Consider the following 23,758-nt stretch of genomic DNA (forward strand, 5'->3'; position numbering starts at 1 on the left):
CCCCTTCATCGGCAGGCAGGATCCGCACGGGCAGCCGGTGCAGAAACAGCAGCAGCGCCCACTTCCTTTGGTTTTTCTACGCGGTTTCGACAATGCAAAACAACTCCCCACCGCAGCTACTGATGCTGCAACAGCAGCACCAACAGCAACATCAACACCAAGAGCAAGAGCGGGAGCAGCCGCTAGCTGCTGCTTTTGCCGCAGCTGTAGAGGAGGCTCTGATACAAGAATCTCCTCAAGCAGCAAAGTGGCTGAGGGAGCCACTTGGGCTCAACGGTAAGTCCTGCGCCACCCCACACATCTGCTTGCACATTAGCTCGTCTCCGGTGCATCGATTCTTGGGGACTAGCGTGCCAGCAAACAACTCTTGCTCCAGCTGATCTATATTATTTCGAGGCATAAAAGGCAGTTTCATGTTCGGGAGCATGTGGTGCTTGTTTGATAGTGAAGTAGTACTGCTCGCCAGGTTTGGCGCCCCGCTCCCGGCAGGTGCTTATGGGGCGTCTGAAAGGTGAATGGGAGCTGTAGGTCCGCGCATGTTTCCCGTGGTTTTTGAAACCCACAACGCTAGGCGTTATGTGTCTGAACAGCTCGTATTCCGTAGTCTGTGCAGAAATAATTTCGGCTATAGATTCCCTACTGGAGCGGCGCTGCGCCGAAACCGCATGCCGCATGGACTGCGGAGGTTTTTCTGCCTTTTTTTTCGTAGATGAGGGCTGCCTGGGGGTGCTACAGCTGGAGGATGGTCGGCAATTTGGAGGGATTTCCTTTGGATTTAAAACATCTGTTGCAGGGGAGGTTGTATTCAACACTGGTAAACAGCAGTGTTGCAACGACGTCCTTAACCTCTAATGGTTCCGCTAAGGATCCTCCCCGGTTCAGCTGCACCTCCTGGTGGCCAGACAAAACAGCAATTTTGCGCTTCATACAGCCAATCCTGTCGTTACTGCTGCTGCAGGGATGGTTGCATACCCCGAATCCCTGACAGACCCTTCCTATTCTGGGCAGATTCTCACGCTGACTTATCCTCTTGTCGGCAACTATGGAGTGCCGTCTGGTGAAGTTGTGGGGCGTGCACAGCTCCTGCCAAAGTCGTCGTTCCGTTTGCTTCTTTTAGTCGCCTCGCTGCTGTTGCCGTCCGTGTGTGCTGCTGCTCGCCGGAGTGGTGAGGGGGCGTTTGTTGACTCATTGTATGCGTGGAGCAGTTTAAAATGCTTGACAGCTGCCGTAGTTGCTTCTACTGGCGCTGTTTATAGGATTCATTGGGTTTGCCACTGCACTTTGAAGGGCGCCGTATACATGTCACGGCGCTGTTGGCAGCCGATTACGTACCAGCTGCTCTCTCCCACTGGAAGGCGGAGAAAAGGCTGGGCGAGTGGTTGGAGAGTGAACGAGTACCAGCGCTGTGGGGTGTGGACACCAGAGCGCTTACAATTCATTTACGAGAAGTCAGTGCCTTTTTGAGATGAATGGATGAAAGGGGCGGGCGTCGGGGAGGTGGGGTAGGGAGTGGCTGGTGTTGGATTGATGAACTGTGTCTTGTTTTCCCCTTCTCTTTCAGTGTCCTTTTTCCGCTCTATCGCGGCTTTTGCAAGCTACAGTAGTGTAATCTGCCCAACATCTAAACTTTCGTTTCAGCGCATTGAATGGTCGTGTGTCAAGTTTCTCGTTTAATGCCCGTGTGTGCCTAGATCCCATTGGTTGTCGCAGAACGTGCTTCTCTGAATCATCTCTTAATCCCAGCATCGGTGCGGCATTTACTTTTGGTTGTTCCTCGTTTATGTGTCTGTTGCCTCTCCAACAGCACGCTCCTGCTCTGAATGCCTGTTTATGCTATTTCCATCATGTTCCTCGCACTAAGGTGCGCGATGTTTCTTTGTGATTTTGCAATTTGGAGGTGTGGCGTGCGCAAGGCGCCTGCCCTTCGCATGACTCGCTTTCCGGGCGCTTTGTCATACTCCGTGGCACGTCTCACTTTTGTGGTGTGCATTTCCATGCAAGTCATTCATTGCGTATAGGTGACGTGATTGACTTTTGGCTGCATTGCTTTGTCTCTAGTTCCGGCTTGCCCCTCTTCTTCTTTTTTGTATCTTACAAGCTGCTACGTCTTTTTGGATGTGGTATCTGACCCTGGAGGTGTCGCCTCCTGGAGGACAGAGCGTGCAGTAGCCACGGCGCTTCCGTTGAACGATGATGTTATCGCTGTCGGGTCCACGAGTGTATTGAAGTACCACTGCGGATGCAACAACAGCAGCAGTGGGGTGGATATGGTATCTGCTGTTTTTTGTGTACAGTCCGGTTCGATGCTAGGCAAGGTCGTAGTGTTGACGGAATCAGAGGAGCGGACGGTGAAGGAATATCTGAGGTCTGACACTGCAAAGCAATCAGCGGCAGACCTGTTGGCACGTGTAACTGCGCATCAGGCAGTACAGGCTGTACTGTCACGTGCCAGTTCACCGGATGCCCTAATGGCACTGCTGCAGCAGCGGGTGGAAAGAGCGGCGAGACTGGAGGCATGGGTCACTGCCCTTGAGGCAGCAGGCGATCGTCTGGAATTCGACGATCCCAACTGCAGAAACCTGGTGGCCGAAGTCTCTTGCAGGCAGCCTCGCGTCTACGTCTCTCCAATGAACCCCTTTGTGAGTGTCATCAAGCGATGGATCTGGACATAGGCGCATCGGCAGGGCGTCCAGCAATTGGGTCTGCTGCGGATTTTACCTCTGCCACTGCTCCCTCGATTGTTTGCGTAGGTGCATTATGCACACTGCGGTGGATCTTAGGGTGACTGTGATTTTGGTGGCATTGGTGCACTGTAGATAATGCTGGTGTTCCGAGTGTGTTGCTGCTACAGTGCCACCAGGTGAAAGTTCTGGCTGTAGATTGCGGTATGAAGATGAACATCTACAGGCAATTCCTGTACACGGACTTCAAAGGATGCAACGTTGTCCTTAAGGTCTGTGAAGCCACATTTGTCTGCCGATGTCTGTTGCTGATGATGCTGGATTTCGTGCTACTGTATGAGATCGTTGGCTACGATGTTAAGCAACACCCTGCAGTTGCAGTATCTATGTGAGCGTTGTCCTAGGTGCTGCCAAGGGAGGCATCCACGAAGTGTCGGGTGTGCGTTTACTGTTGATTGCGTGCAGGTTGTCCCATGGGACTACGACTTCACCTCGGATGACTACGACGGCCTTTTTATTAGTAACGGCCCGGGAGATCCCTCCCTATGTCGGCCGACTATTTATAACATCGCGTAAGGTGCACTGCGCCTCTGTATCTTCGCCTTTTCGCCTTCCTCACGTGAATGTGTATGCGCATATGTGTGTCGCCTTAGGCTAGCAGTCTCCGTAGCGCATGTTCGGCCGCCCTTCCCTATTTTGCGCACGTTTTGTTTTCCGTTGTCATATGCATGAATTGTTTTGCTTTTCCACTTATTTTGCCTCCGCTGGTGGTTTCTCGATTTGGTGCAGTCCCGCATGTGGTTTCTTTGACTGACGTGTTGAAATCTGCTCTGGCGGGCGTGCCGTGCTGAGTTACAGGGATGCTGCTAGTCCGGCCCAGTTGAGCCTTCGTGCCTGGTGCTGCTATTGCCGGTTATTGCTACTTACTGCGGTTGTTAACTGGCGTTCTTGCAGGAAGGCTTTGCTCCAGGAGAAGCCTGTATTCGGTATTTGTCTTGGAAATCAGCTACTGGCCCTGGCTGCAGGGGCGAAGACTTACAAAATGAAGTTTGGGAACAGGGGTGAGTTGGCATCTGCAGTACTGCAATCTGGTGAAGGTGGTGGCACTGGGCGCCACTGGGTGAAGCTAACCTTCACTTGCAGTGACTCCTGTTTTCATTTTGATTTCTTCCTAATCTTTTCCGCTTCGTGTCGCAGTATATCGTCATGAATTTCGCGGCTTATTATCCGTGGTTCTTTGTGGTCGGCAGTACAAACTAGTCGTTTCAGTCCGGGTTGTTTTTTCTCTGCAAGCATGTTCAAGCATGTTCTTTGAGGTTCCTTTGAATGTTGGTCCACTATTTATATCTTGTTTGTGACTCTCTACTTTCTGTTTTCTTCTTTCACAGGCATGAACCAGCCCGTAGTGGACTTGCGCACGACCCGTTGCTACATGACGGCGCAGAATCATGGCTACGCTGTTGATACAGGTAGTGCTAACATTCCTGTGCTTCCCATGTACAGTGGACACAGTTGTACTAATCATTTTCCTACGGGACCTTTTTTCACGTCCAAACAGTGGAAGAATTGTGGAGTTGGCTGCGACGTGTTTTTTTTGTGACTGTTCGCATTTGTGTGAGATGTTACAGAACTGGTTGCACTGCGTTATATTTGCATGTGAGTGTTCGCTTTTGTGTAAGCAATCACAAGTGGAGACTTTATGTTGCCTGCATTTCTGGCTCTTCCTGCTGCATGCAAGGCGCAGAGTTTCTTCGCTCTTTCATCATGATAATTTCTAGTGGATGTGTTTGTACGTGTGGATGGGTGTATGCGTATATCTTTTATGTTCCCAGTCATGAATTTATATAATATTGTTTACTGGTGTGTGTGTGCTTGCATTCGTGATTGCCCAATCTGTCGCAGCGACTCTCCCCGAAGACTTCACACCACTATTTGTAAACGCGAACGACAGAAGCAACGAAGGAATTTCTCATCGCTTTATGCCTTACTTCTCTGTTCAATTTCATCCGGAGGCGTCCGGTAATTCCTCTCAGCCGATTTCTAGATCGCGCAGTAGTGCTTTTTGCAGTGTCAGAATCATTTGTCGAAAGTGCAGGTGTAGTTCGTGCCTCAACGTGTCGAATTTTTTGCTGACACGTCAGTCTTCCAATGCCGGCGCTTGGGAACTAGGTCTTCGTGAAGTCATCGCCTTGTGCTTCACGGAGCAGGAGTTTTCTGCTCTGGACTCCAAGCATTGAGTTACCGGCCTTTGGATCTGCGATTTCCAACTGTAGCATTCACACCGCGATTCCCTGAGCACAAGGGGGAGAGCCGGGAGCTGTAATATCACTGCTTAGGCATCAGAAGTGCGGTTGACAGGGGACTTGAAGCGGCAGCCGGATCATAGGTCTCTTGCGGTGTTTGTATCTCTTCAGGGGGTCCAACGGACACGTTTTTTCTTTTTGAAGAGTTTATCGACTCCTTACGGAGACAGCAGCAGCGCATCGTTGCAAGGACGCTGTACACTATACCATACCAGTTTCCCGGTGGCTTTAGAAAGGTCTTGCTGCTTGGTGAGGGCTGCACCTGTATATTTAGTTAGGCACATTTAGGAATGGTGCAAGGCAGGTACACAGCGAAATGTGCTCCAACATGCAGTTGGATAGCCGTTAGCATATCCAGCTGCTGCACGGAAATGGTTGTGTGTGTGCCGTGTTTTGGGTTCCTGGTATTCCCTCTGTCACATTTTGTTTGCTTACTCAGTACTGCTATGGATGTTACAGGCAGCGGGGGCCTAAGCATAGGGCAGGCGGGGGAGTTCGACTACTCGGGATCACAGGCTATAAAAGCCCTCAAGGAACACAACGTATTCGTCGTGCTAGTCAACCCAAATATCGCCACAGTCCAGACCTCCAGGCAAATGGCTCACAGGGTCAGCTTCATCGGGGGCTAGGGCTTTTTTGACTTTTCGTAGAGCCGGTAGGACTACTGGGGCTGTCCCTCCCTCTTTTGGGACGGAAGCTGCAACTACACCCACCACCGCAGTATTGCACCTCTTGTTACTAGTCTCATTTTCATTTTGTTTCTCTCCCCATTTTTGATTCAGGTGTACTTCGTCCCGGTGACGCCACAGTTTGTAACGGAAGTGATTGACCGTGAAAGACCGCAAGGGGTCCTCTGCTCTTTCGGGGGACAGGTGAGCGGCGCTCTCGCAGATGCTACACTTGCTTGCACCATAACGCATTCTACTCATCAGGTTAGTATGGCTGCTCTCTACATTGCTGCAGACTGCCCTGAACTGTGTCGTCGATTTGTACCGCTCCGGGATTTTGGCGAAGTACGACTGCCAAGTTCTCGGAACCCCAATAGAGGTGAGCGGCAGTGTAGACAAGGAGGAAAGCCTTATCAGCCCCAAATGGCGCAGAGGAACTACTTGAAGTGGAGACGGTTGTGTTTATCCCATGCAGACCATTATTGCTACCGAAGACCGGGAGCTATTTGCGCGAAAACTCCAAGAGATAGGGGTGGAGGTGGCGCCATCAGCAGCAGCTAGGGATTTGGAGGAGGCAGTTGCAGCAGCAAAACAGCTTGGATACCCAGTTCTAATACGCGCGGCATTCGCACTTGGTAAATACGCCTTACGTTTGTTGTTCCGTGCGGGACAGATTTCGCTGTAAGCACGTTTCACAGACCCAGGGCGTAATGCTGCGACTTTTTGAGGCGTAAGTGTGTCTGCAGGTGGCCTCGGGTCAGGCTTTGCCGAGGACGAGACCTCTCTGCGCCGCTTGTGCACGGATGCTTTTGCACACTCGAGCCAAGTGTGGATTCGCAGTGCACATATTTGTTTCGCAGAATTTAGGGTTCTTTATTGAGTGTTCTGGATGAGGTGCTTCGTGTTTGGGGTATATTTTTGAATTTTGACATTCAGGTATTCATAGACAGGAGCCTGAAGGGTTGGAAGGAAATCGAGTATGAAGTTGTTAGGGATGCGAAGGACAACTGCGTGACCATCTGTAACATGGAAAATTTGGACCCCCTAGGTGAATTTCAACTCTTGCTGCTGCTTCACAGTCTATCTTCCGCGCCAGTGCTCTCAAAACTAGCGGAGGTGGCAAGCAGCATCCAGTAGGGCAGGGAGTAGGTTTGTGGCGTAGTAAAAGGCCAGAGCTTTGCGGGGATTGCTTAGCGGGGATAGGAAGCGGTAGGTGTGTTAGTGTGAGGCCGTTTCTGGCTAGGCGCACGGAGCAACATAACCTGGAGATGTGAGAATGAGGTGTAAATGTGGATACTAGAAACATTGTTCGGAGGGGTAGTTAGCGTAGACGTACGTACGCCGACGTTGTACGTAGGCGTTAAAGACACTAAGGAGTGTAAAAAGGTACCCAAGCGGCGGCATTAGTTTTTTTTCTGTTGCGTCTGCTGCAATCATTACGCAGGAATCCATACAGGCGATTCCATTGTTGTTGCTCCTTCCCAGGTGCCCAGACACGAAGGGCATGGAACAAGTATCTCACGAACAGCTGTTGTTGGGAGCGTTGGTGATTCCGTTCCTGGTCATGCTGTGCCGTTATTTGCACGACGTTTATCCCCAAGTTGGAAGTGCTTCCGTGATTACCCCTGGTTAGCTCGTGTTGTAGCTGGGTGTCCATTGTATTAAATGCGACCGCTGTGCTTAGACATTAAGCAACGACGACTTCTTTCGCCTGAGGGAGTGCGCCCTGAAGGTTATCCGGCATCTTGGCATTGTTGGCGAGTGCAACATCCAATATGCGGTGGACCCGAAGTCTGACAAATTCTACATAGTGGAGGTACATGCACAAGCGAATTTCCTACATATGCGTTTACGGTGTAGAGCTGAGAATGCTCGTGTAGACAGTAGGTAGACTTGCCTGGAGAAGCTCCTGTCTGCCGCATTGTCTGGTGAAGTGAAATCTACAAGCGATTGTGACTTTCCAATTACTGGGAACTGTATTCTTAGGTGAACGCGCGACTGTCTCGCAGCAGCGCGCTGGCATCCAAGGCTTCCGGCTACCCGCTGGCGTACATTGCCGCGAAGCTTGCACTAGGTAATTGTCAACTTGCAGTCGTGCTGGCTCTTGACGATCACGTTTAGGTCTCGCAGAAGTCGTGAGAAGCGGCAGAAGTACTACGTAGCCACGCATTACATTTCGTTTGCATCTTGAGCATAAGCCTTCTTGGATGGTGAATATTGGTTGAAGTGTAGGGATGTCTGTTGTGTATTTTGATGCCCGTTTTTGTATGGAGTTCTGTGTATCAGTATTTCGAGGCCACGTTAAGTATACATGTTACGTGTGTGTATTCTTGATTGTGTTCATAAGGGGTTAATCCTGGTGTCTTGGGATAAGACGTTTGAAGCGCACAGTTGCCTGAGCACCTCTGTCCGTACGTGTGCGGATTAAGGGGTGGGTTCTGCAGACACCGACACATAGAATGCAGAAGCAAGGCTGTCTAGGGAGAGCTTGCCACTTGTGTTATCTTGTGCTTATTCAGGACTTGATTTGCTCCAACTCAAAAATGAAGTGACGAAGGGGACTACTGCTTGTTTCGAGCCCGCTTTTGACTATATCGTCACAAAAGTGCCCAGGTCAGAAAAGCATCAACATGTCGGCTCGGGCGTCCACTGTGCCCGCTGTTCTGTCTCCCAGAGGGCACAGGGGAGACTTGAACAGCCGTGCTTGAACACAGAAGAACTAACAGGCACACGTGTACATGGAGGTCTGTGCATGCATACATACGCAGGGGGGAGTGTAGAAACGGAAGTAGCCAAGTAGAAAGTGAAAGAGTGCACCCCACATATGCAGGAACATAGAACCAGAGGGCACAGACACGGGAACACGGATGGGGGAGAGAAGGCATGTGTTGGTTTGCATGCATATGATGAGTGGAAGAGCACCTCACTGCACCAGGAACAGTTGCCAGCCAAAGTGAATCAGCAGGAAAATGCCTCTTCATTCTTAGTACCTGGGACTTGTGAATGGAGTGCACTGCTGCTTGCCAAGGATTAGAGCTCAGAGTTCATTTTTGTCTAAATGCGGTTGTGCAGATGGGATATGAAGAAGTTTGATGACGCGGATCCGTTCATGGGCTCGGCAATGAAAAGCGTCGGTGAGGTGATGGCGATAGGACGGACATTTGAGGAATCACTGCAGAAAGCGCTGAGGTGAACTGTAGACACTGCCTCATCATTACGAGGACGAGAAGACTAGTGCCCCAGTGCCCGCAACAACGAAAATACTAGTGCGGACCTTCAGCCATGACTAGAACAGCCACATCGAGCGGGGAGAGAAAGCACTGTATTTGGTTGTTATACGGAAGATAGGGCACCGCATTGTATGTGCTCCCGTTGTTGTTTTGCAGGATGGTTAGCGGGGACGCTACTGGGTTTGACGAGAAGTTGTGCCCTGATATGTCCCGTCGGGTGAGCTGTGTTATCTGTTGCGGTCGTTGTCCCCATTTGTCTCATCAGTTTCCAGTTTGTCGAGGTCATAACGTATTGTCAATGTCTGTTGATAGCCGTAAACCTATTTCCCTGGCGGGCCATTTAGAAGTGTGTCTTTGGAGTGTGAGGCCGCTTGCAGGAGGGGAATGAGCTGCTTTCGAGTCGGGGGAGATTGGAGCAGGAACTGGCACGCCCGTCGGCAAATCGGTGAGCTCTTTTTCTTGAGCACCATGCGCGTACTGCGGACATTTAAATCTCCCAACCTGGTCTCCGCGTAACTTTCCGGTCATCTACACTTGCTGGGTGCGAGCGGGAGATCCGAATGAGAGTAGCTGTTGGCCGGAGGGTCACTTGAGTTCGTTTGCAGAATTTGGGCTTTGGCGGAAGCGCTAGCGCGAGGTTATAGTGTGGAGCGACTGCATGAGCTCACCCACATAGACCCTTGGTTCCTTTCTAAGCTGGAGCACATTCAGCAGTTAAAGGAAAGCCTGTCGAAGGTCTCTCTAGCACAGCTGACTAGCGCGGACCTCTTCTATGTCAAAAAATACGGTAAGTTGAGAACGTCCTGGTGGAGTCTCAGAATGGCGTTGTCAGACCGGCTTGCAAGTTGTATGCGCCAAGAGCACACGGAAGGCCCATTGGGGAGTTGTGCTGGCACCGTGGAAGATAGGTCTGCTTTTGTCTTCAGGGTTTAGCGACCGCCAAATTGCAACCTATGTAGGTGGGGGCCCTGTGGAGGGCCTGCGGGTGACAGAGGAGGATGTGTGGAGATACAGGAAGGCGCTGGTCGTGGAGCCATATATAAAGCAGATCGACACGTTGGCTGCAGAGTTTCCAGCGCAGACAAACTACCTCTACTTGACCTACCACGGCGTTGAGGATGATGTGGAGCCCCTGAATACCACCGATTTGCCACCAGGTACGCTCAGGTCAGATGGGCGCTCAGCAAACACATAGGTAGTGGTCTTCCCTCCCCGTGTTTGCTACTTTTCAGGAGTGGAGGTGCTTTGCTGATGTATTTCGCACATTTCCTGTCGTTGCTTGTTCACACTCACACGCATCTTTGCGAGCATGAGAGGACGCGCATGCAAGTATGTGGGGTACATGGGTTGTATGCGTTCGTGCACGTACGTGCACGAACGCATACAACCCATGTACCCCACACACACAGTTTTGTGAGCTTGGTTCACGTACGCCCAGGCCTGCATGTGAGGGCAGCTGCCTGTGGTATTCGGGGGAAACGCTTTTTGTGCGTCCACCGCTCTGCGTAGCTGGCAGAAATCGGATCTGGGGCGTAAAGGGCTTCTTAAGGATGTGATGTGTCCACAGTCCTTGGTCCTTGGGGTGGAGGCCACCAAGAAAGCGCACAGTTTACGACGCCTTCAGCACAACGCCAGCAGTCACAGCAGCAGTGGCAATACCAGTGGCGGCAGCAGCAGCAGGTGCTCTGGCAGCAGTGGCAGCAGCAGCATGGGCAGCAGCATCTGGAGAGCCAACAGCACTTACTTCATCCCCAGAGTCAGCAGCAGGAGCAGCGGCCTGATGGCCGGGAGGGGGACGCAGGGCGGCAGGATGGGCAGACTGAGGAAAAAAAGGAGGAACAGCCTGTGGAGCAGCTCCGTGAAGCTGAACAGCTTGGTGACCAGCAGCGTGAGGGACACGACCTAGATCAACAGTTGCACCAAGGTATCCAGCAGCAACTTCAGCAGCAAGTCCGGGAGCAGCTGCAGGAGCTGCGCGAGTTGAGAGGGCATCTGCCCCGAGCTCTTGGGCAGCAAACGCAGCAGCCACTGCAATCTCCAACTCCTGAGCCTTCTAGGGATACGTTGAGGTTAACGCCCGGAGCAGAGCGTGGACAGGGTTCAGTTCTGGGTAGCCTATGCAGCTCAAGACAGACGGTGACGACGAAGCAAGTGGAAGGACCTGTCATATGCTGTTACGTCGTGCTAGGTATGTCTTAAAGCGCAGGTTACCCGTGCATGCGGCGTTTCAGGTTCTGTTGGTGAGGTTATAACTGATTCGCTCGCTGTTGCCGCAGTTTGGGTGTTCCGGAGCAGTGGCAACGTGGCGTATTCCATCGACTTTGTGCTTCTACTTGATGTGACACAGGTTGCGGTTGCTACTGCATCGGTAGCAGCGTGGAGTTCGACTGGTCTGCAGTGTCTTGCATCTCAACGCTCCGTTCGTTGGGTCATAAGGCGATCGTGGTGCGTGGGGGGTCCTAGAGACGACGGGGAAGAGGCACAGAGATAGGCAACAGTCAGGCAGCAGGCGGGACGCAAAGCAAAACAGCAAGGAGGCATCCATGCTCGCACAGAGGCGAAGTGGCTTCTGGGAGGTCCATTAACAGTAGGGGTGCCAGATGTCTTGTGTAGGCAGGGCCAGAGAAGGAGCATCAGTACGTCTGTCACCAGTGGCAACAGATTTTGTTATGTATTCATAGGTTAACTGTAACCCAGAGACAGTATCCACAGACTACGACGTCAGCGACCGCCTGTATTTCGAGGATTTGACGCTTGAGACTGTCTCCACCATTTGGTAAATGTTCTTCGCAAAAGGGGCGCTTTCCATAAGGTGGAACGTGAACGCTTTAACACAGCAAGGGAAAATGTAATAGGAGTCTGAGGAACGGGATAAAATGGCGCACGATGTTTCTGCAACTGCGGATGCGACCAGCGGCTACTTGGTCGCATCCGCAGTTGCAGAAACATCGTGCGCAAGAGGCTGCTCAGAGCCATTTTATGCCGTTCCTCAGACTCCTGTTACATTTTCTCTTGTTGTGTCTCTTAAGGGATCTGGAGCAGCCGCGGGGGATGATCATTTCTGTTGGAGGTCAAACGGCCAACAACTTGTGCAGCGCACTTCAAAGGAGGGGCGTTGGCATAATAGGTACCTAAGTTGAAGTCAGCATCTAGTTCTGTTTTATAAATGGCGGTGCAGCTCACAGAGCCGCAGAGACAGTGAGACCCTGCGCTTGTGTGTGTCCGTAGCTTTGTTGTGTACTCTGTGTTGACATTTTCGCTTCTGACCAGGAACGAACGTCAGCTCCATCGATTGCTGTGAAGACCGACACAAGTTTAGCAGGCTGTGTGACGAGTTGCGGCTAGATCAGCCGGGCTGGAGCGAATTTTCGTCGCTTGAAGCAGCGAGGGAATTCAGCAACAAGGTTTGTGCATGGTCGCAATGCGACTGTAGAGCCCAACTCTTCTTAGCCTGAGCTGTCCCTCGCTAGCACCACTTCCATGCAGGACCGTAGGTACTGCCGGGCCGCGACTGAGTTGCCTTGAAGCGTGATTGTGGGATATTCCTCAATACATGTTCTTTCATTGTGATGCTCATCCCCATTCCGTACGCAATCATGGAACATATAAACCCGCATAGGTCTTCATTGCAGCTGTAACGTTTACCGCGGTGACAATGTGACATTGCTTGCGGGGCGTGCTTTTCTCTGGTGCCCAGTTTTTCTTCCTGTCATGTTTTAGTTCTAGTACTGGAGCTGTGTATGCATATCTTAGGTGGGCTTTCCTGTCCTTGTAAGGCCTTCCTATGTTTTGAGCGGTGCGGCGATGCGAGTGGTTACGAATGATCAGCAGTTGAGGGAATTCTTGCAGGTGCGTATACCCTTCGTTCTTTGTGGCCCACGTCCGATGCTTCCCGAGTTTCTAATGTGTAACACCTTTGCGGGACCTTACTTTGCGCAGGTCGCAGCTGTTGTTTCTGGCGACAACCCGGTCGTAATATCCAAATTTGTCAGCAACGCAAAAGAGGTATGCAGAAGTACGGCTTATTGAGCTTCTGGAGTTTGTCTCAAGTGTCTCGAGGGTTCCGAGTCCTCCCCTTGAGCGTGATCTTGAGTGTAGCTTTTTTCTGGAATCCGCAGTGGCGCTCTCTCTGTGACTTTCTTTTCCTTAGGTAGAATTCGATAGCGTTGCTAACAACGGCGAGATCCTCAACTACGCTATTAGCGAGCACGTCGAAAATGCGGGTCTGTAACACTTTGTACTAGCAGGAGATCCAGGTGAACGGGTGTTCACGGCCATTTGTGTTGTACTGTTGTTTTTATGATAACTCACGTTTGTTCCGCAGGCACACATTCGGGAGATGCCACTTTGATCCTACCGGCGCAAACACTCTATGTGGAGACGATCCGGTTAGCTCTACATTATTCTTTGCTGCTATAATGAGGGAGGCGGAAGCAGCACCGGGGGAGTTCGCAGTAGCAGCAACACTGAGGGATACTTCTGCCGCTACGTTTTGCAGGCGGGTGAAGAAAATAGCCCAGAAACTTGCGAGGGCCTTGCGCGTGTCGGGTAAGAAGCGCACGCTGCTTTTGCCTTTTTGCTCGGACGACGGGGCTCTATCTGGTGGATTCTGCTGCTGGCTGTTGGTTGCACGTCAGGAGGGTTTGTAGCTGGTCAAACTTTATTTGATCTCATTGTGTTTGTCGCTTCAAGTTTACGGTTATGTTTGTCGGCGTGGGTGAGGGGTCCAAAGGTCCATTTAACATCCAGTTCATCTGCAAGAACAACGAAGTGAAAATCATTGAGTGCAATTTGAGGGCGTCTCGCACTTTCCCATTCATCAGCAAGTGCTTTGGCGTGGACTTCATTGAACAAGCTACAAAGTAAGCGCAAGCTTTATGAACACTTGGAAACGGGGAAGAGCAAAGGGCGGAATACAGCGATGATTGCCTGGTGGGAGGCAAACAACTTCATCTAGCTTCAGCTGCATTGTCTAGGGCTGGTGCGGCCGTTGTTATCACAGCAGGAGCTTTGGCATTAGATCATGAGCTGAAGTGGTGAAGGTGATTTTTGTTTGCTGGGCTGCTGGTGTTTTTGTATTCTAGGGTGATGGTGGGAGCGCCGGTGACAGCAGAATCAATTCATCTGACGGATTTGGAGTTTGTCTGTGTGAAGGTCCCGGTCTTCTCCTTCAGCAGACTTAGAGGCTGTGATCCTCTCCTCGGCGTAGAAATGCGCAGCACAGGCGAGGTAGCTAAGCTGAGCAACAACAACGGCACTGTAAATTTACATTGCCGGCTTTTTTTGCTGATATTAGTGTGGGTAGATGGAATCCCACCTGTGTGGAGTGCGTATTCTAATGTGTTGACGTACTCTCAGGTAGCTTGTTTCGGGGCAGACAAGCACGAGGCCTTTTTGAAAGCAATGGTTTCTGCAGGCCTGCGGCTACCTTTAATGAGGCGTTCTTTAATGCTCGTAACAGGTTCGTGAATAATGCTTGCGATGACAAACTGTTGGTCAGTAACTTGTGTTTAAGGGAAATATATGGCTTGTTGAAGTAGTATCTGAGCTGGCTGGGACAGAGTTGACTGTGCTGCGCTGACTTCGCCTTCACAGGTCCTCGATGGTCCAAGGTAGACTTCTTCCCTTTCGCACTTAAGCTTGTCAAACTTGGGTTCACAATCTACGCAACGGAAGGTTTGTCTAGCTGCACTTCAGCAGGACGGAGGGGCTGACGAAACAAGCGGCTTCTAGCAATTTACCTGCACCTTGTAGTAACTTGGCAATTTCTGCGAGTAGTGTTGCTGACGTCATTCATCCTATTGTTGTGTGTTTGTTCCGTAGTCGTTCTACGATATCTTGGCATGGCAGCAGATTTATGTATTGCGGTTTCCGAAGATGGTCTTTTGTGTTCAAGTAGCTGTTGTTGCTGATGCTTCGACTTTTTATTGGTCTTTTACTTGCATGTATTTTTGCGGCACATTGGTAGTGGTCTTACAGTGTGACTTTTGGCAATCATAGGAACGTACAACTTTTTGCGGAAGAGCTTAAGAGGATGCTTGGAAGCGGTTTCTGAGGAGGCTGGGAGTGCGCAGAGGAATACGGAGCCGTGGAGCAGTTTGGCAGCTCCGGTAGAGAGTGGGGAGGAATTGGAGACACCACCTGGAGAGATGGTCCTCAGTGAGATAGAAAAGCAAATTATTCCAGTCTCCAAAGACGGGAACAGTGCTGAGGCAGGAGGCCAAGATCTGCTCACTGCGACGGATGTCATCAAGAGGGGTGAGCAGAGTCGTCACGATGAGAGGTCTCATAGCATTTGCAGTATTAGCGCCAAAGTAGTGGGGTGGGGAGATTCAGAAGAATTTCTAACGGGCACAGGAACTTACTGCTGGAAAAGACGGAGGCAGTGGTAGGGTGTGGTGGGGAGGCAACAGGCAGAACCGGGCAGATGATGTGTGCGGTAGGGGGTACACAAAGTAATGGCAAAGAGACAGGCAGAGCAAATGCGCACAGAAGAAAGTGGAACAGGAGTCTAGGGCTTTAGAAAAGCAGATGGAAGTGGACGGAGAGAGGCAGGGGGGGGGAAAGGAATCGTCTGTAGTTCTGAGAGTCAGTGGAGCAAGCGCAGGATCAATGAGCAGCAGAAATAGTGGATGGGGTCGTGTGGTTGCATGCTGCTTCCGGCGCCTGTCTTGCAGTGCTGCAGACAATGAGTCCAGAATGCGTCGACGCATTGTATGTTTCCGTTTGTTTGAAGGTCTTGTAGAGTTAGTTATCAACGTTCCAGGCCGGGCGCACCACCGGTCCGTATCTGCGGGTTACATTATTAGGAGAACGGCCGTCGATGCTGGTGGTACGTGGTAGAGATTGTTTTCTACATCTTTACATGCAGTACAGCTACGGTGCTCGGAAGGCAGAATTGAAGCTGATTGTAATGTTGATGTTGTTGCTGTTTTTCTCGCTTCTGTTCCAACCAGTGATAGTGCATTTAGATCGCACAGTTTACTACTGGGTGCTTACATGTGTTACTGCTTGAACACAAAGTGGTGATTCAAGATTGGAAACGCACAAAGACAGCGTTGTGTGTGGTGCGTTTCTCTTTTTCTTGAGATGCTCTTCTTCGTGTGATTTCTCAAGGGAGCACGAACATGTGTACGACACTTGTGTGTATGCGTTGTTCGCGCTTTCCTGTTTGATAGTTTGAATTTTTCGAGTTTTGCGTGCTCTTCTGTATGGATGCAGTTTCCACTGTGTGTGTGTATTCTCCTGCATATGCAGTGCCTCTGCTAACGGACTTGAAGTTGGCTTCGTTTTTTGTCGAGAGCCTGTCCAAGAAGATCTCGCGGGAAAGGGGCAGGAAGCGCTTTTGGGAGGTCCGCTCTTGGGACGAGTATCAGCCGTGATTTCTTAGTGGAGCCTATTTTTGGTTGCTCAATATTTGACGCCATTCGACCAATTCTCGGCTTCGGGTGTAGAGTAGTACACCTAGCGATGCCTACGTACATTTTCCTACAGGAATGTGCAGCATTTACATGCTCATGAATATAGCTTCATATATCCATACATACATGGCCCACGCATACATGGCTGGTGCACACAGAAGTGCTACCCACATGTTTATTTCTTGTATTTTCGGCATAATCTGCGTTTCGTATACATGACAGTGTCTTCATGGCAGATATTTTTCCTGGTCGTGTGGGTGATGTAGTTCATTTGCGTTGCATACACGTAGAGGAAATGGAATATTTTTTTCATTTTCGTACCTGTTAACATCTGAAACAATATAGCTCGCATCGGCAGAGGTCTGATTGGTTTATGTTTTCTTACATCTTACTTTTACCTGTATATGTAGAATTAAACATGGAATCTCCTATTTTGCATAAAGCTGCAAACAATTGGGGCGCGTGGCTATAATCAAACATTAAAGTATCCTGGAAATACCTCGCCTGTCAAGAAAAGCTTTATATATTGTGCAAGTACTTGTATCTTTGTTGGAATATAATGCAAGTATAGTGATGGTGTATATATTATGAGTGGTATTGTTTACGGAGTAAAGAATGCGCACACAATTGCCTACATTGCTCCAAATTGCGGAAGCAACAGAATACACACAAGATTTACAGGCAAGCCCGCTTCTGCAAACCATCCCACTTTTCTGTACACGTACAGTGCACAGGTGCCTGTCTTTTTTTTCTGCCTGTTCGTTTTGTGGGATTTTTTGTGCGATTGCGAGCGGCCCATTTTCTTGGCTTCAAGAAGACATCTTTCACTGTTTGGGGAATTAAGTCATATCCATTTCCTTCACGCGCTGCCGCTTAGCAAGCGCGTTAACGACTGCAGTAACACGAGTAGAGCAATGCTGCAGTTCCCCAAGTGTGCTGTTTGGGCAACTGTATCATCGTTTTAAGTCGCGATGTTAGAAGGCGAGACGCTTTTGTATAGGATATGCGCACATGAGCACAGACAAATGGCATAAATGTATTGTACAGAGGCAGCCTAGTTACAAGCTTGACGTGTGTAAGTATCTGCATACACACTCCAGAGGTAGACAACCCCTTGCTTATCCCCCGTGGCTAGTCGGCCAGAGTGACTGCACCAGGCAGCAGCGGAGACACCACAGTGGTGGGCCTGAAGGCTACCCAGCGGCTTTAAGTGCTTCCCTTCGAGCAACAACACAGCTCCGTCATTAGTGCCACAGGAGCCAAGGAGGCCATCCCTGCGCACGGAGATACAGGTAAGGTGTGTGCTGTTAGGTCCCATTGACTCTAGATAGCTTACGTTGCTAAACAGATCAAAATGGCTGGAGGTAGGGACGTGGCTCCTCCGAACAGTCTCGATTGCATTCACATGGGCTACACCGGTTAGGCAAGGAAGGATACCAAAACAATCCTCGTCATCCCTTCTGCTGCCGCAAGCCACGGTTGTTGTGCCCTCCCGCCTTTCGTTGGACATTAGTAAAAACGTCGCTGTGCTTCCATCTGTTGGTGCTGCTGCTGCTGGCGTGTCTTTTCCTTTCTGGCTTGCCACGCGATGTATGAATATATCTCCTTCAATGCATCCAGTCCATACTCTGTTTCGAACTGTCGCAACATAAGCGGGGGGAGAAGATGTGGCCCCCAAAGGCAGAAGTGCAAGCGGTTGCCCATTGTTTCTGACATCCCAGAGGGCCAGCAATGGCAGTTCGTACGCAGCTAGGAGCAGACATTCGGATGCTGGGAAGCCCAGGCCTTGAACGGACCCACAGTTCCCTGGCTCCTGCAGCTTCTGCTCCTGTGATGCAAAACGAGAGGCAGAATTCGGAGGTAGCTTAAGCTTAAGCGCAGGCGACACTACGCTCATATGATTCTTCCCTCTATGCCACGAGGCTGAGGCCCTGATATCAAACAAACCGATGGTGTCAATTTCAGCTACTGGGGCCGCTACACACTCTTCACCCACGCAGTTGCTGCCACTGCTGCTCCACGCATTGCTGCTTTTGCTGGTCTTTGGCTGTGGACATGCGCATTCGCAAAATGAAAAGGAGCCAGTCTTGAAGGACAAAGTGAACCTCTGGGACTCCAAATCAAACACAGAGATTTGCGAGTCTTTCTGTTGTATTAGCACCCTGCTGCAGCAGCTGCTGCGAGTGCAATAAAGCGGCTCTATGTGCAGCACAGGGCTGTTGCTGCTGCCACTGAAATTTGCAGCCGCCATGGGCGGACCAACAGCATCAGCCTTCAAGCAGGTGAGGCTCGAAGGCGATACGGCAAACGCGCTCCGTCTGGACTTCAAATCAAAGAGGCAACAGAGGCCTCCATCGTCTCCTAAAAGAAGAGAGTCCCCTTCTCCTACAAATTGCATGCTGCGCGCGGCATTGCCAAAAGGGTTGGTCAGGCGCATGTACGGGGTGGGGTCCGCCATCTCTGCGTATTGGCCGTTCTCCGTCGTTTCTCCTTGGCCTTTCTAGTTCTGTCTATTGTAGATGCTTACTTCTGCCTTCTCGTCTTTTCGTCTCTGCGTGTTTGTCTTCTTCTTCCTTTCCTTGTTTTTTCAGTCTTTTATGTCCCTGTCTACACTGCCACTTCTATTTTTGCTCTCCCGTTCCTGCCTTCAGTAGTTTATTTCGTTGACTCTTTGTCTCATGCCTTTGACGGGCTGATGGAGGGACAACTCGAAGAACAGGAGACCACAGGGAAACAAGGGCAGTTTTATTCCTCATTTTTCTCTTTTGTTTCTGTCGTTGTTTCTGTCGTCCTATCCGTTCCTGCAGGCCTCACCATGCCTTCTTAAACCCATTCCAGGTTGCGTGTTCCGTATTTTGCCCTTGTCTATCGATAATTGTCTCTGTTGGCATGTGTGGCCTCCATGTACGTCTTATCTGGTACTTCCACTGTTTCTTCCGTCTCCATTCCTTCCTCGATTTCTTCATTCATAATTTCAACGAAGCGATGGACATTCGGAGAAGGCAGAGGTAGCAGGGGCCGCTCGTGCTGCTCTCTCTCCTCCGATGCCCTTTCTCCTTCCTCTCCTACCGATGCTATCACTTCTCCTGCTTCGGTGTAAAGAGGCCTTCTCCACGCTTCTAGCGTCTTCTGCGGCAGCACTTTGAGGTCGAATACTGCTACACAGTGATTAGCTGTAGCCAGAACACTAGCCAGCTCTTGTTGGTGGTTCTGCTGCAGGTTCTGATTCACGCAAGCCACAACCCGCCGCGACGCCCGCAAAGCACCGAGAAGCGTTCCTGCTCCACAGTGAGACACGATGAGGTCGAAGGAAGGCAAGATAAGTGAAAGACAGTGGATGTAACGCACCACCCGCACGCACTGCAGACCCTGCCGGTGTACCCACACCCCAACACCAGTCAAATCCGGATCTTCTGCAGATATCCCGAAAGGGATATACTGTCCCCGACCTAACTGCACTGTCAAACGGACTTTTCCTAAACTCCTCAGCACACCTAAGAATGCAACAGAATCCACAGCCTTCACCAGGTCATCGAACGATGTGGTGCCAACCGTGACCAGAACATGAAGACTCCCCTCCACACGGAGGTTCTCTGATGCTTTGCTTGCTTCCCCGCAGACTGCAGCAGCTGTTGCTGTAGTGGAAGCCCCAGAAGATCCGTTTTTTGTTTCTCCAGCGGGTGAACCAGCGCTTGGGCCCAGCATGCAGTACAATCATACGCACTCACCCAAATGTCACTCAATGCCATGTAAGGCGGAAAAGGAAATATCCACGGGTTAATTCCTACAACAAGAGAGACAGAAACAACAGCAGCCCCCCAAGCAGGCTGTGACCCTGGCCTGGGATTCGTTCGGTGTGCGCAGCAGAGACAGAAGGCTGCTCAAAAAATTAGTGAGCAGTATTGTTTTGCTGCCCGAAAAATACCGATTGGACGCGAACAACGGCGACTAGGCACGCGTAGCCAATAGCGATGGGAGATTGTGATGGAATATGTGGAAGGTTTCAACAGCCTGCCAGCTTCTGCAGTAAGCCGTGCGTAATCACATCATGTATTATTACGAAGAATAGAAGATTTTTAAATAGGATATATTCTTACACTGCTTAACACTGCGACACGCAGAATCGGCTACTCTTCTTCAATAACTTCTGTTCTTGAAGCTGGGGCTGGGCCGAGGGTGCAGCGCCGTTAAGTTCTGCTGTTACTTCTGTAGCAAACAATGACAAACAGTGAAGCCCACCAAGAAGTGTGAGCAAAAAGGCTCATGAGGAAAGAATTTATCTTTTACCCAACGCATTAGCTCAGCTGGTTCTGCTGCAGGCGTGACAACGCTCGCCTCTGAACTGCGATGTTGCTCCTGCTGTGTGGAGTCACGCTCCTCATATGCATTTAAAGCCTCTCAGAAGTTCAGAATAGCCGAAAGCTGCCATGCTAGGCTCTCTGCAGAGCAGTGTGGCAGCCTGAGCCGTAGAAACTGAAGGGAACTTGCAGTGCGCGGGGCGTTTTCTGGCGCTCGGTGACTCAGCTACGATCTCCAGTGTACCCTCACGCTACCATCAGCGCAATTCGAGCAACAAATGGTGCAGGCATTTATGTATTACAGGTGCGCTGGTTCATTTGGTGTATCGATGAGCATTCGTAGTGCCTTCTGCTCTTCCATATCCAGAAGAAACCAAGAACAGAAATACGCGGGATGCCTACCGTATTGCGCAGAGCTCTCCCAGTGATTTTGGAGGGTTGCAGTTCTCTAAGGACTGTAGCAGGCATATGCACCCAGTAGCTCAGTTCCGTGCTGTTCGCAGTGTTCTAGTTTCTCTTTTATTCTTCCACTAGCGTATTTTCTGTGTACTGTAGATGACAATAAGGCCTCCTGCTGGATCAGCGGATTTCCGCTTAATACCACACTCCGGTAACCCGTTGCCAGGGCCAGCAGGAAGAGCCTCAGTTTCCTGTAAGGACTTGTATTCGCGGAGCCGGGCGCGAAGCGTGCGGAGACCACCGCTGTCAAGCACTAGCTGCGGGTGGTATGAATACGGCTTATATGATGTAGCTTTGGCCTTGACAGAGGTTCCGTTGAGCCCTTACGAGCTTGAGTACAGGGAGCGCACTATACTGACACCAGAAGAGCCTGCGCCGGTGGAGCTGCACAGCAACAGGCAGCCAGCATTGGTCTTTAAACTCAAGCAGAATCCTAGACCATGCGCACCTCCCCATCCTTCCACTGTACGTGTAAGATACGAGCCCGAAGCTGCTCCCCTTTATGGCCATGAAGAAGCAGACCAGCAACGGACAGAGAAGAAAGACAAGCAAGCGGCCACGCAGGAGAAGAGAGAAAACGATGCTTTGAACAGTGGCGCACAGAGGGCGGATGAAAAAGCAGAACGGGGAGACAAACACGAAAAGTCAGAAAAAGAAAACAAACATGAGAAGACAGACCATGGGGACAAGACAGAGAAAGCTGAAAAACATAAGGACAAAAAGGACAAAGAGAAGAAAAAATCACATCATGATGCAGCCCACAGTGCACAGACAAAAGAAGACAGCTAGTGGATACCTTTAAGGGTGTTTCTCCCCTGTTCCTAACTATGTACATGCGTGTACTACGACCACTTGCGTTCACATGTTGTTATACATGCATAGAAACTCTGCGGATTATGCTGCTAATGCAGCTATGCGTATATAGTGGCGTCGCTGCTACTGCTTCAGTCGCCTGTTAGCTGCTTGCAGGAAAGCCCAGATTCACAATCAATATTTATGAAGTGCTCTGGCTAGGCAAGGTCATTAAGCCTATGGAGTGCCCACAGTGAAAGCTCTCCGCAACAAGGCAGAGTTTGGTTCTTCATGAGGGGAGGTGGCAAACTATCAGCATGCAAGGTAGAGAATGTCGATGGCAGAGGTTGAGGTGCATACGCAAGAAGGGTTCATACCTTGAGACACACAGAAGCAGAAAGCAACCAGGCTTTCAAATGCATATGAAAAGGCATGCACTTTTGTTTATCTCTATTCTTAGTACTAGTTCTTTGTCTATCTGAGGCATACATGCCGAGGAAGCAAGCCAAAGAAGCATGCATAGGGGTATGAAATGACACATGGAGACTCAGAGCGACAAACACGTGTGCACCTGCAATCATAAAGCAAAGCACAACAGGATATAGAGATAAGCACATACATAGAATCAGAAAAGTAACACAGCTCAGATTCCACAGAAATTGCATAAATTCGGCCAAAAAAGAAGACAGATAAAAACATAGTGACTACGGAATCTACGGTTGAGCTTGAGCCACAGTGGAAGCGCTCAACACAGTACAGATTGGAGCACCGTCCAAAAAAGGCGAAAAGAGAAGCTCGCACATCCGCAGACTGTTGGAGAACTTAGCAGATTAGTTGCATTCTGCAGTTCCATCGGTCTTCTATGCGTAGTCTACTTGTGTTCCTTTCTTCAGCACACACCAACAGAGCAATGCGGGTTTCCAACCAGTGTTTTGTTTAGTCCATGACGAATGCGGGCTTTGAACGAATTCCTGCATTCATACGTTTGCGTTTGTATTCGTACGCTTTAGTACGCATTCATAGAGTTGCGTGTGCATTCATACGCTTGGAAATATTTGGATCGAGCACCATACTTGCGTGTGCAGGCGGCGTTCACCTGTTTTGCCTCGACTGGCGCTTCGCTTTACTTCTACAGCTTTGCTTTGAGTTTCAAGATTTTCATTGCTTTACTGCAGTTGTGCTGCGTTGAGACATAAGTCGCCTTCACCTCTTTGAACAGCCAGCCGTCCCCTGGCAAACTATAGCTTCTAGGGCCAAGAAGTAAATTTTAACCGACATCTTGAGCCACTTAATAAGGACACAAAATAAAAACAAAAATTGAATGTGCATTCTGACCAATTTCCACAGCGTGAGAATCTATCTCAACAATGAACAGCCTGGGCAGAAGCAACGACACGCCTCACATATTGTAACAACGTTTATCACTATCATATTCATCTGGGCGTCGTATTAGTTTTCTTATAGGCTAACAGTCATCAATGGAGCTCGCAAATATAAGCAATATTCGGTTTGCCCCCTTAAACACTCACCAAATTGTTGAGAGGCCTTCCACCCAGCGTCTCCCCACGGTCTGCCCGGCCTCTGGTCTTCGGCCTTCAGAGCGGGCCTTCGATTCGTCTTCATCCAAATAGCAAATGCATGGCTAAGACAACAACAAAATAGTGGAAACAGTTTAAACTAAATATATTTAGCAAGTCTTGAGCATGCACCACATTGCAGTGTGTAGTTTGGTGATGGATTTGGGCATGGGTGGCAGCTGCGCCTGTCGTCTTCGGCGTATCACCCTTCCTTCGCCTTTTCATTGACTACGTTTGTACAACATGACTTGATAAAAGCTCTTCACACACTCCAATTAACGCCCGTTGGCTAGCTTACGGGGACCGCCCTCGGCAGATTGGGGGGCCCC

At 50.2% G+C, this 23,758-nt stretch overlaps 4 protein-coding genes across 4 annotated transcripts; 2 read left to right on the forward strand and 2 right to left on the reverse strand.

Moving 5' to 3' along the window:
* Nucleotides 1–92: 92 nt before the first annotated feature.
* ENH_00059750 (carbamoyl phosphate synthetase II, putative) lies at nucleotides 93–16,264 on the forward strand (the record flags this gene model as incomplete). The annotated part of the gene is made up of 43 exons (XM_013577061.1): nucleotides 93–276; nucleotides 710–814; nucleotides 959–1,057; nucleotides 1,288–1,448; nucleotides 2,295–2,639; nucleotides 2,852–2,953; nucleotides 3,147–3,253; nucleotides 3,636–3,742; nucleotides 4,070–4,150; nucleotides 4,584–4,700; nucleotides 5,096–5,233; nucleotides 5,444–5,592; nucleotides 5,767–5,856; nucleotides 5,948–6,031; nucleotides 6,128–6,287; nucleotides 6,399–6,478; nucleotides 6,589–6,700; nucleotides 7,097–7,137; nucleotides 7,337–7,468; nucleotides 7,639–7,726; nucleotides 8,402–8,463; nucleotides 8,738–8,841; nucleotides 9,039–9,099; nucleotides 9,260–9,327; nucleotides 9,488–9,669; nucleotides 9,809–10,039; nucleotides 10,450–11,070; nucleotides 11,230–11,327; nucleotides 11,564–11,658; nucleotides 11,912–12,000; nucleotides 12,153–12,286; nucleotides 12,636–12,731; nucleotides 12,822–12,887; nucleotides 13,033–13,105; nucleotides 13,207–13,270; nucleotides 13,381–13,430; nucleotides 13,615–13,744; nucleotides 13,967–14,111; nucleotides 14,241–14,343; nucleotides 14,478–14,558; nucleotides 14,883–15,140; nucleotides 15,619–15,714; nucleotides 16,140–16,264. 43 exons carry the CDS (start codon nucleotides 93–95, stop codon nucleotides 16,262–16,264), a joined length of 5,514 nt encoding a protein of 1,837 aa, XP_013432515.1.
* A 1,093-nt stretch (nucleotides 16,265–17,357) lies between these two features.
* On the reverse strand, nucleotides 17,358–18,761 carry ENH_00059760 (hypothetical protein; the record flags this gene model as incomplete). The annotated part of the gene is made up of 1 exon (XM_013577062.1): nucleotides 17,358–18,761. The coding sequence occupies one exon, from the start codon at nucleotides 18,759–18,761 to the stop codon at nucleotides 17,358–17,360; it is 1,404 nt and encodes a 467-aa protein (XP_013432516.1).
* A 407-nt stretch (nucleotides 18,762–19,168) lies between these two features.
* ENH_00059770 (glycosyltransferase family 28 C-terminal domain-containing protein, putative) lies at nucleotides 19,169–20,008 on the reverse strand (the record flags this gene model as incomplete). Its single annotated transcript, XM_013577063.1, has 1 exon — nucleotides 19,169–20,008. The coding sequence occupies one exon, from the start codon at nucleotides 20,006–20,008 to the stop codon at nucleotides 19,169–19,171; it is 840 nt and encodes a 279-aa protein (XP_013432517.1).
* Nucleotides 20,009–21,156: 1,148 nt separating this feature from the next.
* Nucleotides 21,157–21,849, forward strand: ENH_00059780 (hypothetical protein, conserved; the record flags this gene model as incomplete). Its single annotated transcript, XM_013577064.1, has 1 exon — nucleotides 21,157–21,849. The coding sequence occupies one exon, from the start codon at nucleotides 21,157–21,159 to the stop codon at nucleotides 21,847–21,849; it is 693 nt and encodes a 230-aa protein (XP_013432518.1).
* Nucleotides 21,850–23,758: the final 1,909 nt, after the last annotated feature.

This window comes from Eimeria necatrix, genomic scaffold, assembly GCF_000499385.1.
Source record: "Eimeria necatrix Houghton genomic scaffold, Enh_scaff50, whole genome shotgun sequence".
NCBI classification, from domain to species: Eukaryota; Apicomplexa; class Conoidasida; order Eucoccidiorida; family Eimeriidae; genus Eimeria; species Eimeria necatrix.